The sequence below is a fragment of the Manis javanica genome, chromosome 15 (genome assembly GCF_040802235.1).
Source record: "Manis javanica isolate MJ-LG chromosome 15, MJ_LKY, whole genome shotgun sequence".
NCBI lineage: Eukaryota > Metazoa > Chordata > Mammalia > Pholidota > Manidae > Manis > Manis javanica.
In genome coordinates this window covers 39,099,109-39,112,594 of record NC_133170.1, presented here as the reverse complement: position 1 = coordinate 39,112,594, position 13,486 = coordinate 39,099,109, and the positions used below count along the sequence as shown (strand labels likewise).

At 33.3% G+C, this 13,486-nt stretch overlaps 1 protein-coding gene across 5 annotated transcripts in view; it reads left to right on the top strand.

Moving 5' to 3' along the window:
- The window catches only part of CAPN7 (calpain 7), a 51,009-nt gene that overhangs the window by 19,835 nt on the left and 17,688 nt on the right, over positions 1-13,486 (top strand). For 4 of the 5 annotated variants that reach the window (XM_073223961.1, XM_036995463.2, XM_036995453.2 and 1 more), the window contains 7 exons: positions 792-878; positions 6,609-6,735; positions 8,157-8,242; positions 9,555-9,648; positions 11,117-11,263; positions 12,435-12,541; positions 13,344-13,464. In XM_073223961.1, coding sequence (XP_073080062.1) covers positions 792-878; positions 6,609-6,735; positions 8,157-8,242; positions 9,555-9,648; positions 11,117-11,263; positions 12,435-12,541; positions 13,344-13,464 — 769 coding nt within the window. The remainder of the gene's footprint in view (positions 1-791; positions 879-6,608; positions 6,736-8,156; positions 8,243-9,554; positions 9,649-11,116; positions 11,264-12,434; positions 12,542-13,343; positions 13,465-13,486) is intronic. The other variant, XM_017650133.3, reaches the window with a different exon arrangement.

Sequence of the window (13,486 nt, the reverse complement as noted above, 5' to 3'; positions counted from 1 at the left end):
CTCCAACAAAATAATGCTGTATGTCCACCTAACAAAACGCAGCTGTCCTTACAGTGGAAAGTGAAGCATTCTCGTCCTCTCCAGGTGAAGATACACAGTTACTGTACCCATTACTGGCTGTATTGATTGGACCTCATTCAGTCACAGTATCATGGAATATTGTTACCTAGAAACTAAATTGTGAAGTTACCCTGCAACACTTCTAAATAAAATGAGAGAAAGCCAAAATAGGAAATAGTTAATATATACAAATAAACATGTACACAGAACAAGAAGAAATATTCAATACTACTACAAGCCACATTTCTTTAATTTGTCAAGAGGCCATAGCTCTTACCTGTGACACTTCTTTCTTCCACTGCCCATTCTGTATTCTCATAACTAGAAAATAGAAAGAATGAATTTCCAGAATTGTAAATACCATGTTTTTTAAATTCCAAAATAACTAAGCAATCCTCCCTTTGGGCTTAGGATAGAACTTGCTTTGCATCCTGATGTCAAGGACACTTTGAATACCTCTAGTGTAGGCCTATCTTGAGACCAATGTTCAGTTGTGAAGGATGTTAGTCTTAAAAGAATAGCATTTACTGGATTGAATTGTATCCTTTATTTTTTAGTATTCAACAGTTTTATTGAAAATGTCCAATAAAGTTATCATCAACATGAGATTGTTGGTTTAATTTAATTACAGTGCTATACTTTGTCACTTAAATTTTAAAGAGTTTAAATAAGATTGGTAATTAAGGTAGAACTGAATATTTACTATAGATTTTTTTTCTTGTTTTTTATAGGACAACATCAAAAATAAATGGAATAGAATATGTTCCTTTCATGAGTATTGATCTGAGAGAACGTTTTGCTTATCCAATGCCTTTCTGGTAAGTAAGCATTATTGCAATTTTTACTTACAAGATCATTTTTCAGTACTTTTTTCATACTCTGAGGTCCAGTTTACCTAACGGGTTTGAAATTAAACTTTGTAATAAAAAAAAAAATAGAAGATATGTGGACTATGGCAAAGATGTGGGACAAAAAGCAAGAGTACCTCTGTTACCATTTGCCTGGTAATGGGCACATGTGGCTCTCCTTGTGCCTAGTGTTACAGTGCCTGGCACAGAACCTGGCGTGGAGTAAGTACTCAGTAAATATTTGTCCAGTTGGTGTTAGAGTCACAACAGAAATGCAAGTACATAAGGAACTGAGTGGAGAAGTGGAATAGAATGACAACATTGCTGTTTACTGAGAACCAGTTCAAGAAAGGGTGAATTATGGAAGTGGGAGTTAGCACTGCCTTCTAGGACAGTGGCAACTTATGTCAAGAACCTTAAAAATATTGTTTAGTTTAGGACTCACAGCTTCTAGTCATGCTAAGGAAGTAAGAATTGTATAATAATTGAAGAATATGTTAATAAGTGCATTAATTAAAGTATCTGTTACAGTGAATAATTATTGAAATAAACTAAATATACAACAATATGGGAATGATTAAATAATGGCACATCCATATTACTATATTAAATATTATGCTACCAATAAAAAACAAAACTTTAAAAAATGTAGGGGAAATGTTTGCAATATAAAATACAGTTTATTTAAAAAGTGAAAATTATGCATGTAACATACAAAGTTTTTCTTTTTACATATTTATAGGAAAAATGATGTAAAGCTATACATCAGCGTGATTATCTCTAGGTAGCAAAATTAGGTGATTTAATTTTTTAAAATATTGTTCAAAATTTCTCAAGTGAGTATATCAGAAAAAATATCAGGACTGAATGCTTATTATGTGCAGAATAAATAAAAGGGTCTATAAAGATCAAAAGAGCTGCTTTCTCAGCTTTTCCTTTAAGATTGGGAGTAAGACAAGGATGCTCACTTTCCCCACTTCTATTCAATATAGTACTGGAGGTCCTAGCCATGGCAATCAGACAACACAAAGTAAAAGGCATCCAGATTGGCAAGGAAGAAGTCAAACTGTCCCTGTTTGCAGATGATATGATACTGTACATAAAAAATTCTAAAGAATCCACTCCAAAACTACTAGATCTAATATCTGAATTCAGCAAAGTTGCAGGATACAAAATTCATACACAGAAATATGTGGCATTCCTATACACTAACAACAAACTGGCAGAAAGAGAAATCAGGAAAACAATTCCATTCACAATTGCATCAAAAAGAATAAAATACCTTGGAATAAACCTAACCAGGAAGTGAAAGACCTATACTCTGAAAACTACAAGACACTCATGAGAGAAATTAAAGAAGATACCAATAAATGGAAACATATCCTATGCTCATAGATAGGAAGAATTAATATCAAAATGGCCATCCTGCCTAAAGCAATCTACAGATTCAATGCAATCACTATCAAAATACCAATAGCATTCTTCAATGAACTAGATCAAATAGTTCTAAAATTCATATGGAACCATAGAAGACCCCGAATAGCCAAAGCAATCCTGAGAAGGAAGAATAAAGCTCGGGGGGTTACGCTCCCCGACTTCAAGCTCTACTACAAAGCCACAGTAATCAAAACAATTTGGTACTGGTACAAGAATAGACCCATAGACCAATGGAACAGACTAGAGAGCCCAGATATTAACCCAACCATATATGGTCAATTAATATATGATAATGGAGCCATGGACATACAATGGAGAAATGACAGCCTCTTCAACAGCTGGTGTTGGCAAAACTGGACAGCTACATGCAAGAGAATGAAACTGGATTGTTTAACCCCATACACAAAAGTAAACTCAAAATGAATTAAAGACTTGAATGTAAGTCATGAAACCATAAAACTCTTAGAAGACAACATAGGCAAGCATCTACTGAATATAAGCATGAGCAACTTCTTCCTGAATGCATCTCCTTGAGCAAGGGAAACAAAAGCTAAAATGAACTCATGGGACTACATCAAACTAAAAAGTTTCTGTACGGCAAAGGACACCATCAACAGAACAAAAAGGCATCCTACAGTATGGGAGGATATATTTGTAAATGACATATCCGACAAGGGGTTAACATCCAAAATATATAAAGAACTTATACGCCTCAACACCCAAAAAGCAAATAACCCGATTAACAAATGGGCAGAGGATATGAAGAGACAGTCCTCCAAAGAAGAAATTCAGATGGCCAACAGACACATGAAAAGATGCTCCACATCACTAATCATCAGGGAAATGCAAATTAAAACCACAATGAGATATCACTTCACACCAGTAAGGGTGGCTAGCATCAAAAATACTAAGAACAACAAATGTTGGTGAGGATGTGGAGAAAGGGGAACCCTCCTACACTGCTGGTGGGAATGTAAGCTAGTTCAGCCATTGTGGAAAGCAATATGGAGGTTTCTCAAAACTAAAAATAGAAATACCATTTGACCCGGGAATCCCACTCCTTGGAATTTACCCAAAGAATACAACTTCTCAGATTCAAAACGACATATGCACCCCTATGTTAATCGCAGCACTTTTTACAATAGTCAAGATATGCAAGCAACCTAAGTATCCATCAGTAGATGAGTGGATAAAGAAGAGATGGTAATATATGCAATGGAATACTATTCAGCCATTAAGAAAGAAACAAATCCTACCATTTGCAACAACATGGATGGAGCTGGAGGACATTATGCTCAGTGAAGTAAGCCAGGCAGAGAAAGACAAATGCCAAATGATGTCCCTCATTTGTGGAGTGTAACAATGAAGCAAAACTGAAGGAACAAAATGGCAGCAAACTCAGAGACTCCAAGAATAAACTACTGGTTACCAAATGGGAGGGGTGGGGGAGGGCGGGTGTGAGGGAGGGAGAAGGGGACTGAGGAGTATTATGTTTAGTACACATGGTGTTGGGAGGACCATGGGGAGAACAGTGTAACACAGAGAAGGCACGTAGTGAATCTGTGGCATCTTGCTGCACTGATGGACAGTGACTGCATTGGGGTATGGGTGGGGATTGATAATATGGGTAAATGTAGTAACCACATTGTTTTTCATGTGAAACCTTCATAAGATCACACCTTAATATCAATCACACCTTAATAGAAAATTTTTTTAAAACCTGCTTTCTCATTTTTTATTGTTTTACTGTTCTTGAATGGGCAAAAATTAGATATCTCAAAGTCAATAAGTTGTCAGCCTAATTTTTTCACTCAGGCAGCCATGTGATGCTAGTTACCAATTGGGATCTAAGAAGCTTCTCTATCTGGGAAGCTTTATAGTATTGATGTTAAGGACACAGATTCTAGAGCCACACTGTCCAGTTTCAAATCCTGTATGTCGGTTGGCCAGTTTTTAAAGCTACCTTAGATTTAAAAATAATAGAGTCTACCTCATAGTGTTGTTGTGATGATTAAGTTAATAAAATATAAAGCACTTACAGTGGTGCTTGTTATATAGCAAGCTCCACAGAATAAGGATTAACTCTTAGAAAAATAATTGTTACATACTAAATTATGTTACTCAATTTGGCTGTATATTTCAGATACTTTAAAAACATACCCCTTTGACCTATAATTTCACTTTAGGAAACCAATTCTATAAAGTGTTTATAGATGTAGTGAAAAACTTACATAAAAGATATTCATTGATATTATTATAATTATGAAAATGAATCAGTTATTCTAGTATTTCTTTGTTGTTATATCCAAGTGCAGTATAAACTTATAGTTCTAATCTTTGTGTAATAAATTCAGATAAATCATACTTTTTAGTGCTTGTAGATCAGATGTCCTTAGGAAGGATGTTATATCATTATAAGTAATCAAGAAATTAACATGGGAAAATGCTTATAGTACAATTGAAACAGTAAAATATAATACCATACAAACTGCTTTAATTTAGGCACAGTGCTTGTCAGCATGGTTGGAATGTTACATTTTTTGTGTGTGATTACTTACTCAGTGCTTGTCCTCCTGGATTATAAGCTTCATAAGGACAGAAAATGTGTCTATTTTAATTAAGTTTCACCCCATTCAGTATAGTAGATACTCAGTAAATATTTACAGAATTAATTAAATTTGGAGAAAAGTCGAGAATAAATACTAGACTAGCAAGATCTTTCCTTATTTTCTATCTTATTTTTTGGTGAGAATAATCAAAAGAAAGAGTAATGGTAAACATTTTAAAATTTAAAGACCACAGACTGATGAGAAAAGTGTGCACAATTTATGAATCTTTGGTTAGAAAGATTGAGTGATTTTGTAACTTTTTTTTTTCTGTTTGGGTCATGTAATAATTTTAAAATAATAAAATAAGCATTATTATAAAAATCAGAAGATATTTTTAGTATCTTTAAAGTTCTAAGAAAAAACATTGAATTTGGTTAACTTAGTGGTGACTTTTGAGGTAATATTAAGGAATCTTGGGTTTATTCTGTATTATGGTTTATATAGCAAATTAATACTAAGTAATTAGATTATAGATTTGAATTGGCCTTATTTTTTCCTCTAAAATTTTGTGATGGCTTTCTTTAAATTCTTCTGAATTAGCACAGCTCACTTTCTACTTACAGTCAGCTACTGATGTTACACAGGTACCTAAAACGTTACCTAAAACAGTGGTGGTTCTGTGAGATGATCACCAAAAAAGTTTGAAAAGTGTTATATATGATAGTCTACTCTAACAGATTTATATAATCTTGGCTTATTAAAAAGATTTATTAGAGATGTCCTCCATGAAAAAAAACAATAACCAGATCATACCTGACCACAAAACCCTTTCTCCTAATACCTATCAACATTTTTTGGAAAAAAAAAATTATATTTGTTTCAGTTGCATATCATATACCTTATATTATTCTAGAAGTCTTTTAAAACCCACAGATTTATTACCCTTGCTCTAGAAAAGGTTTGAGGAAAGGTAGATGGTTTTTATTCTGTACTGTATATCAGTTTTAGAGAAATATTACACAGTATATTCCCAATACACAGTGAGTAGAGGGTAATGGGTAAGTGTGGTGGATTTGGCACCAGACACCTGGATTCAAACGCCAGTTCTGCTGCTACTTAGCTATATGATCTTGGCAAGGTATTTAATCACTTTAAGCCTTTTCCAAAAATAATTGCTTCAGTGGAATTTGAGGGGGATTAAATGAATAATATATGTTAAGTACTTGAGCATGAGCCTTGCTCATTGATAGCCACTCTCATTATTAGCCTTGCAGAGAAGTTTGTCAGTAGCCAACATAAGGATCTGTAGTTTCCTAGGTCCTTTTAAATGAATCATTTTTATTGTTAATGACTCCATTTTATTGAAACTGAAATTCTTGAATATAACCATGTTAAAATATAACCATGTTAAATTAAGCTTTATTCTTAAAGTAAATATAAATGAATTTAGGTTGCTTTCCTGCTTTCAGTTATCTCTGTGTATTTTTTTTAACTGGGCAAGATCATCAGATTGACTGGATTCATGGTTAAGCGTGTTCATGGTTAAGTTTAAAGAGCCAAATTTGACCAGAGAGTTCTATTAGGATGACATATAAATATAGCTATTATCACTATACCAAAAAAAAGCCCTCTAGGAAATTATGGTTTTGTGTCATTTTTAAAGATTGATTTTGGTATTGCTAGTAGGAGTGTTTAATTTTTACTGTTTCCTCAGTGATAGATGGGGCAAACTACCTTTATCACCTAAACAAAAAGCTACGTTTTCCAAATGGGTACGACCAGAAGACCTCGCCAGCAATCCTGCAATGATTTATACTGTGTCCAGTTTTAGCATAAAGCAGGTAAGCATTTTGTATGATTCTTTATGGAAGCTAACATTTTAGACTAATTTGAATATAGATTTGAGTTTTTTCATAGATTAAGAAAAATATTCAGGTATATAAGTATAATGGAAGACATGCGTTCTGTACACTTTGACTCACATGTATTGAGATAATACAAGTGTGAATAGATGTTTTTACCAATGGTAGATTTTTATTTAGATCCTGTTTACTGTTATGTGCTTGTAGGTGAAAAGTTGAGAATCTGAATTTTACCTTTGATAAGGGAATGGATACAAAAGGGGCTTATTTAAAATACTTTAGTGATGGAACAACAATATAGTTTTATTGCAAACTTCAGTTAAGTTATGCATTGAAGTCACAAATGTCTTGCACATTAGTATTAAAATGTTGGTCCTGAGCTACTATGATGCAAGGATGTTTTGCTGTGCATATTCACTTAAATTGGTCATATTACAATAAACCAACTTTAAAAAAAATGCCTTTTAACTTTTTTCTTTTTTTTCATTTTGCTGACTTTTTTTTTTTATTAAGGTATCATTGATACACACTCTTATGAAGGTTTCACAGGAAAAACAATGTGGTTACTACATTCACCCTTATTATCAAGTCACCCCCATACCCCATTGCAGTCACTGTCCATCAGTGTAGTAAGATGCCACAGAGTCCCTATTTGTCTTCTCTGAGCTACACTGTCTCCCCCATGACCCCATAGACACCATGTGCACCAATCATGATACCCCTCAGTCCCCTTCTCCCTCCCTCCCCACCTGCCCTCCCCTACCTCACCCCTTTGATAACCACTAGTCCTTTTTTGGAGTCTGTGAGTCTGCTGCTATTTTGTTCCTTCAGTTTTGCTTCGTTGTTATACTCCACAAATGAGGGACATCATTTGGTATTTGTCTTTCTCTGCCTGACTTATTTCACTGAGCATAATATCCTCCAGCTCCATCCATGTTGTTGCAAATGGTAGGATTTGTTTCTTTCTTAATGGCTGAATAGTATTCCATTGCATATATGTATCACCTCTTCTTTATCCATTCATCTACTGATGGACACTTAGGTAGCTTCCATATCTTGGCTATTGTAAATAGTGCTGCACTAAACATAGGGGTGACTTTAACTTTTTTATCATTAAAAACAGAGTGATTTGGTCAGTATGCTTTTATCCATGTAAGAAATACATCATCCATATTTAATTCTAAATTAACTGCATTGAAATACTTTATTCGGTTTTTCTAGTATTTGTTTGAACAGAATTATGTCTGAGTTTGTTGTATTACATATTTTACATACTATTCTCCTGTTCGAGCAACAGTCAGGGTATTTAGTATAAAAAGCCAGGTTCTTAGGTGCAATGCTTACACAACTGTGGTAATGTTGAAATTACATGAATGAGTGATGAATAAATTCTTTAACAGACAATAGTATCAGATTGTTCCTTTGTGGCATCACTGGCTATCAGTGCAGCATATGAAAGAAGATTTAATAAGAAGTTGATAACCAGGTAAAATTTTGTTTTTATCTGTTTATCCTTTTTCATACAATTGTCTTTTATTTAACTAGATTAAAAACTCAGGCCTTATCTGCATGGGAAGTGAAGATGGCATATAACTCAGAATATTAATGGCCCCTTTATGTGTTACACATCTGATTTGTAAATGTGGAAAGATTCCCTAAACAGTCTAACAACACATGCACATATAGTTAAAATAATGTATATGTTACAAATATGTTTTGAAATAAGTGAAGTCAATCAAAGTAAAATCCTGTCATGTTTATAATTATACTGTATGGTAGCCACTAGCTACCTTTGGGTACTGAACACTTCAAATGGGCTAATCTCAATTAAAATGCACTATAAGTGTAAAATGCATCAGATTTTGAAAACTTCACACAAAATATATAAAGTTGAAAAATACCTCAAATTTTTATATTGATCACATGTTGAACTCATATTTTGGATATGTTGGGTTAAATTAAGTATATTAGAATTTCACCTTTTTTTAAACTTTTGATATGGCTTCTGGAAAGTATAAAACAGTTCTGTTGGCTAGAACTGCTTTAGAATGTGCTTAAATGTTACTGAAATGCTTTTTCTTTCCATTTTGAGAAGTCTTTTTAGCTTAAATTGGTGGGTATAATAAACCAACTTTTAAATTTTTTATCATTAAAATTACATTCATTTTAAAATTGTACAAATGAATCATTATAAATGTTTTCATGTAAATTCTCCAGCAGGGTTTTTGTGTGTTAGGTCGTGAGAGTACAAAGGTGAATTAAACAAGCCTTACTTTCTAGTTATTTGCCATCTTGGATAAACAGACCATATAAGTAAATAATACACAACGTATGAAAAAACAATTGATACTGATACTTTTTACAAGTATATTACTGGATAATTTTGTGTAATTTTATCAGAGTTGTGCTGATTTTAACTCAGAGTCGTGGTTCGATGCCTTAGTTAAGGTTAATTAAAATGGTCTTTTTACCTCTTGGGGCCAATAGTAGATTATTTTAACTGACTTAAAATATACCCTCTTAATAAAAAATTTATTAGAGCATGTAAATTAAAACTGAGCACTTTTCAGAATAGTGTGAAATTTATGTCCTGTTGTATGATCCTCAGATACTTTATTTATTTAAATTAAATAAGCACTTTGATTAGGGTGAAATCTTTTTCTAGGCCTATTATAGAAAAATATTCTGTTTATTCTTATAAAATTGCCAAGACAATAGCATATATCTAAATATATCCTGCATACTACTTTATATTGAATATTAATTTGGTATTTCAATATTTATTTTCCTTACAAAAGCATAATTTACCCTCAGAATAAGGATGGTGAGCCAGAGTACAATCCATGTGGAAAGTATATGGTAAAACTTCACCTCAATGGTGTCCCAAGAAAGGTGAATGTCTTTCCCACCTCAACCCCTTTTCTCTCTCCCTTCCCCACCTTTGAATCTTGAATAGAATCACTAGAAATGTTATTTGTGTAAACTTTAAAAAAATCAGTTTAGTTGATTTTGAGTCTGCGATACTACATATATTACTACCAGTAACATCACATGTTAATAATTAAAAACAAAAATCATGACAAAGTATAAAGTCTTTTTAAAAATGGTTTTGAAAAAATTTATAGAAAATTCTAAAAAGTAACATTGAGCTAATGATTGTTAATGCTTAAAATAAATTTTAATTTAATAGTTCTTAATTACTTCTTTGATTAAAAGGAAATCAGACAAACTTATTCTGTTAGGTCAGAAGAGTTTGTATGTATAGTCATAGTTTGAGATGAAGGAAGCTTTTAAAATTCTGTTTTCCTTTGTGATATATATATATAGTTTTAAATTTCACTAAGTTCTTTACAGACTCTGAACTGTGTTGTAATGGCCTGGCATTGTTAGAATTCTCTAGTATCTGTTCTAACCTGGAGGTCCATGGATCAGTATCACTATCAACTAGTATCTTCTTAGAATTGCAGTTTTAGGTCTCTCCCTGGACCTACTGAATCAGAATCTGAATTTACACAACAAGATCCTTGGTGCTTCCAGTCTGAGAAATTGAGAAGTTGCCTTGAAGCTCATAATACTCAAAGTTTAGTGGGCACAGAATCCCCTGGAGGGCTGTTAAACAAATTGTTGGCTCCCCAGAGTCTCTGATTCAGTAGGTCTGGGGTGGGGGCATAACCTGCATTTCTGACAAGTCACTAGTTGATGCTGAGGTCTGCGAACCTTGAGAACCACTGCTCTAGCTGATTATTTAAAAATTAAATTACTGAGAATGGTTTTTCTAAACGGTAATTTTTAAATAACCCCATGTTTAAAGAATCTTTCAAAATGCAGTTGCATAATTCTCCTATTAATGTTAGATCAAAATTCATCTTACCCTTATTTCCCAAATCACTTTATAATATGAAGCTGTATTTTTGGGGTGATTACTTCCTCTGTTATTTAAATATATTTTTTAACTATAGTGTTCTGCTTTTACAACTGTACGTAGTGTGTCTTTTTATAGGTTTAGGTTAAAAATGACAGGTACCAATATTGTTATATTTCCTTTTGTCATTATCTTAGATATAATGTACTTTTCTAGAATTCCTAATGATTTTGATGGTAGATCCATAACATTTAACCAGTTGCCTCAATAGTCTGACAGGGAGGTTAGCTTGTAAAAATGAAGATACATGTAATATTTTACAATTAACATTTTACAGTTGATCATATTATGGAAATATGAAGCTGTTATTTCATATACCTTAATAATAGGCATATAATGCCTTTTATTTTACTAGTATGAAAGGTGTTTTTTCCCTTGATATGAAAGATTTCAAGATATTTTGTACCACCTAAGGAAATTAATGTTCTCTTTCTTCAGGTGATAATTGATGACCAATTACCTGTTGATCATAAAGGAGAATTGCTCTGTTCTTATTCTAACAACAAAAGTGAATTATGGGTTTCTCTTATAGAAAAAGCATACATGAAAGTCATGGGAGGATATGATTTCCCAGGATCCAATTCAGTAAGTAACAGATAGGATGATCCAGACACAGACTTACACTATCTAATGCCACTATTTTAAATTTGAAAGGTTACAGATGATGATGTTTAAAAGAAAAAGAAATACAGATTATGAACCCCTGAGAAATGTTGATCATTTATCGTATTATTGGGGTACATGTTTTCTTTTCTAAGGATAGTGCATTGTGTAACATTCAGTACAGGAAAGTCTAAAATGTGTGTGTCTGCTGTTACATTGGGATACAGGACCAATTAATACAGTACCTTTCCAAAGAGGTCTCCTCAGATCAAATGAGTATGTCATAATGTCATCTTTATGTATATTTTTTGATCTGTAAATTCAAGTTCAAGGAGTTTTTTGTTTGTTAGTTTTTCCTAACCTTAACACAACCTGTAGAATCAAGGTGTGTGATTATCCTTTAGTTGAATAAGAAACTGCTGGGTTTATATCCGAAATTAGATTAGCATGCTTTGAATGTGACACTAGCCAGCCTGTGGCCTTAGAAATCAGCCTCTTTGTAATATGGGGACAGCACTTCTCAGAGTTGTAAAGATTAAATGAGGTAAATGTATTTAAATCACCCATCATTTATACCTGGTTAGTTCCCTGCCCAGTACCCTTCTGGTTCTTACAATGCTGGGCATAGAGTGTATGGGTCTTGGTAAAATGTAATAGGATGGTCAAATTTCTTCCCAGCCTATATGCTTAATTGTTCCATCTTTAAAAGTTTTCAGTTTAGCTTTCTAATCTAATGCCTATTAATTTACCATGTGTAGCTTAGTGAGAAAATAAAGACAATATATGTAAAACATTAGAAAAGTGACTATCATATTTTAAGAACTCACTAAATGTTGAGTGATTATCATCACCATTATTAAAACAGTTTTTTCTGTTACATCTTTTGAATTTTCATCATATCTAGCAGTAAAACAGTTGTTTTGTGTTTGGAAAAAGGAGCAAAGATTGTAAGGAAAAGACAAAGTTGTACCTAACTAGGTAGGAATTTGAGTTAAATAAGAAATGTATTATTGATAGAAAAACTTAACCACCTTCTAATTTACTCCTGTCAAAATCATTATATCAAATCAGTGAGATTTTAATAGCTACACAGGGGATTTATTTATGAGCTTGAAAACAATGTTGACAGTCCTGAAACGTGTTTATGTTGCAGAATATTGATCTTCATGCACTGACTGGTTGGATACCAGAAAGGATTGCTATGCATTCAGATAGCCAAACTTTCAGTAAGGATAATTCTTTCAGAATGCTTTATCAAAGGTAAACATTTCCCTCCCTCTCTCCCTCTCCCTCTCTCTTTGCAGAAAAGGAGGCTGTTTAAAAACGTCATGCCTTATTTAGAAGACATATTGCAGAGGCAGTCATTTTTAGTTATTGGGGAAATTTGTTTTTAATATAGTTTTTTAAAAACTTACATATTTATACACTTCCTACAGCCAACCCTCAATTACTATCCTCACTGATGGTTACAGTTAATCCAAATTATAGATAATCCAAAACATTTGATTCAATCTGGAATATGTAACATGGAAAAATTATTTTGTACTTCTTGAGTACTTAACCAGTTGAGACAGGTTGGTAAAACAGAAGTCTAAGAACATAAAGAGGAAGACAGTAGCTTAAGCCTTAATCCATGGGATTGTCCACATGTGGGGCCTGGTGAATTGTTCATGCAAATAATATATATTCAGTAATGAAACTAAAAGCTTAATGATTTGATAAATAAAATGATGTTGCTTTGGGGGCATGCATTTGGTGTTTCACATCTTCATTGGTATTTGTAAATCATTTGAAAGTTTAGCATTTGCTTTCCTTCATGTCAGTGGTTTCTGCCTGAGAATTAAGTTGTCTAAACTAAGGGGCAGGAAATGTGACAATTTATCTGATATGCTGTGAAATAGAAATGTACTTCTTGGGAATTGGGGGGAGATGTTTGGAGTAGCCCATTTTAGAAAGACTTCAATGAAATTTGGAAATTTTCCTGTAGACCATTAGACTACAGTGTGATCTGAGATTACAGATGTGTTTTCCTTGAATTATTTTCCTGTGGGGGTCATTCCAGGTTTCACAAAGGGGATGTCCTCATCACTGCGTCAACTGGCACGATGACTGAAGCCGAAGGAGAGAAGTGGGGTCTCGTGCCTACACATGCATATGCTGTTCTGGATATTAGAGAGTTCAAGGTTTTTGTCTCAAATTTCTCAT